General features: G+C 48.0%; 1 protein-coding gene across 1 annotated transcript; it reads left to right on the top strand.

Moving 5' to 3' along the window:
- Positions 1 to 6: 6 nt before the first annotated feature.
- LOC104488242 (cystatin-like) lies at positions 7 to 1,863 on the top strand (the record flags this gene model as incomplete). Its single annotated transcript, XM_010139962.1, has 3 exons — positions 7 to 183; positions 721 to 834; positions 1,786 to 1,863. Coding segments are annotated over 3 exons (369 nt in total), but the record flags the coding sequence as incomplete, so codon positions are not given.
- Positions 1,864 to 3,063: the final 1,200 nt, after the last annotated feature.

Genomic DNA, 3,063 nt, shown 5'->3' with positions numbered 1-3,063 from the left:
CTCCTCGGTGTCGTGCTGGGCGGCGAGAGCGGCCCGCTCGTGGGCGCTCCGGAGACCATCACTGACACCGCCAACGACAGCGGCCTGCACCGGGCCCTGCGCTTCGCCATGGAGCAGTACAACAAGGGCAGCAACGACATGTACGCCAGCCGCGTGGTGCGGATCATCAGCGCCAAGAGGCAGGTGGGTGCCCGGGCGGCCGGTCCCTCGCTGGGATGGGCTTGTCAGCCTCCGGCGCCGTGGGTGGCTGTTAGGGTCAGCCCTGGATCCTTCCGGGGGGCAACTGAAAATGAGGCCTGTGGCATTTATTTGGAGAAAGAGCAGACCTCAAACCTGAGGGCTTGTTCAAGCTGTTTTGTTTCACAGAAGATGAATAAAAGCTGGTTTTTTATATCCTGGGTTTTGTCAGTCTGAGTGCCCTTGAGTGCTGTGTGTTACTGGGAAAGCTAGTAACTTCCTGAGGCGGCTGCTGAGCCATCACGTCTCTTGTTTGCCAAGGAAGCTGCACTGTGAAACTTGTTTATTTGGATTATGTTTCCTGTTCTTGGAAGGGAGGCAAGTGCCTCTTCTGTAGCGGTTGTGTCACACGCAGTCCCCTCTTTTGGAGTCTGGTTTCCATCGTGTAACCAGCAAATGGTCTGTCTGCCTTTGTGCTAGGCTTTTCCCATCAGAGAGCCCTTCTACAAATAAAGCTGCTGCTTCCTACTTGTCTCCTTGCAGGTTGTGGCTGGACTCAAGTACATAATAGAAGCTGAGATTGCCCGGACAACTTGCCCAAAGCCAGCAGCTGATCTGCAGAGCTGTGCTTTCAATGATGCGCCACAGATGGCTGAGGTAAGCTCCAGAGCACAGTGTGCTGGCCTTTAGGTTTCCAACCCCTTCCCTCTGGCTGGCTTAGTATAGAGGAATATGGGCAGTGTCCCCTGTCTGCTCTAGCCAAGATCAGAGACTGCATGCCTTTACACTTAACAAGATAATACCCTTGCAGAACTTGTCTTCTCAGATGAGGTGACAGAGGGGGCAGGGCCTTCCTTTTAGCCTGTTTAGTAAGTGGAGATCTGAGGCTGTAGTATATGGAGGACTGTGTGCCTCAGTCATATTAAAAAATGCTTGTGGTCTGGATCACAAGGATATGTGGAGGAAACTTTACTAAGCCTACAGGTCTCTGGCTCGCAGTCCAGTGTCCTGAGTCCCCGTGCCATTCTTGGCTCCTCTTGTCCCATGGTGATGTAAACATGCTTGACTTGACATGCTTTCCTGGGGGACTTACATTAATTAGTGTGAATAGAGCTTTGGGTTAAGCTGATCACAGTAGGTGGACTACCCCTCTTGCCTGTCCTCACCAAGCTAATAGCAGTGCTCTTTAAGGACTGCTTTAGCTTCTTGGAGTACCTAGCTAGCAGCTTGTGTGTGCTGTTAGGACAGCTGCAGGGGTTTGACACATACAGAGCGGCTGTGCAGGGGGGTCACCTGTGCCTGAGGGCTTATGTTGGGGTGTCACCCATGCTGAAAGCTTTCCTGTGTGTGGATTGGGTGGAGGAGGGAACCCAGTGTTGCAAAGTGCTGGTTGCTCAGCTTCTCTGTTACTTTTTATGAGAAGCAATTCATCCTGAGCAGGCACTCGCCAGTGTTGTAGAATATTTGTCAGGAGAGTGCATTTCTAGAGAGCTGCAGAAGTAGCATGCATTCTGTATCGTGTGGGATGGTGCATCAGTGTAGAACAATGGTCAGTGACACTGTCTTATGCTCTTAATCTGATAACAGCTTTTTTCTTTCTCTCCTTAGCACACCACTTGCAACTTTGTAGTGTACACTGTTCCTTGGCTAAACAAAATGCAACTACTGGACAGCAGCTGCCATTAAGACCATCTTGGTTCCAGCAGAGACCAGCAACCAGTTGCTCAGATTTAAAATTAAAAAAAGAAGCAATAACACAAAATGAAACGGGTTTTATGAGTACCCATTTCTTATGTATGCTTGTGCCATGCAAGTTAAACTATGTAACTTTCCTTTAAAGCACAGTATGATCTCACCTTTGTTTTCCTTTGTAATTACATTTTAGAGCAGCTGTTTTAGTCTTTCTACAGCTTTCCTAATAAAGTAATACCAACTTGAGAATTCCAATTGATAAAGCCTTTGGTATTCCTGTTAAGTGACTATTGTATACATTAAAACTTAACTGCATGTCACAGGAATTATTAATTTTCTTTGAGCTTCTGTTTCTTGGAGGGAGGGTATGCTTTTAATTGGGACCAGTCCATCATGCCCAAAGAATGGAGTGAAAAAGAATGTGGAGTTCTTGATCACAGGGGAGATAAGCCATATCTCCTCATCCTGTAACCTGGCTGCTGGTTTTGGGAGGTAGATGGAAGTCCTTTGTGGTTTTTCACTAGAGGCGCACTCTGCATTTGAAAACACTGTAGTGTGCCATACTTTATCTTGGGAAGATTAACCAAAGCTTGTGCTAAGGCTGTGATCATTTCAGGTTCTGGCTGCTATATCGATCTGATGTGTTTATGTGCTGTGTAAGAATTAACCACTCTAGCACCTTCCTCCACCTTTTGAGGTGTTTTGGGAACCCTTCCTCCCTCTGGCATCTGGTCTTTGCAGGTTGTAGCCCTAGGTTATTCTGAGCACTGAGCCCCAGGGCTTGCTTTCCAGTCCAAGCAGTAGCATGGCTCTCTTCATTTGTCGCATGAACTATGACAGCTGGAACTGAAGAGACAGCTTCTGTGGCATGCGTGCCTGACCCATGACAGTTTCTATTTAGAAGCAGAGGTGGGTGCGGAAATGCCTGGAGCAGGTTGGTGTCAAGCCTGTCTCGGGGGGCATGCTGCACTATTCTCTGGCCGTGTTTTAACAGCAGGGAAGTTGAATGATGTCTGGTCTGGGCAAATACCTTTAAATCAGCTGGCAGAGAGGATCAGCACCTAAGGACTCTGCAGAGAACTGGCTGAGTTTTACTATTGAACTGTGACAAACTTGTATTGCAAAGAAATTGGGAATACCTTATCTGCATGGGAGAGGACAGATGAGTCTGATAGCTGTAACATACTTAGCCTG

The sequence above is a fragment of the Buceros rhinoceros genome, unplaced genomic scaffold (genome assembly GCF_000710305.1).
Source record: "Buceros rhinoceros silvestris isolate BGI_N320 unplaced genomic scaffold, ASM71030v1 scaffold36857, whole genome shotgun sequence".
NCBI lineage: Eukaryota > Metazoa > Chordata > Aves > Bucerotiformes > Bucerotidae > Buceros > Buceros rhinoceros.
This window is presented reverse-complemented; position numbering and strand designations above follow the sequence as displayed.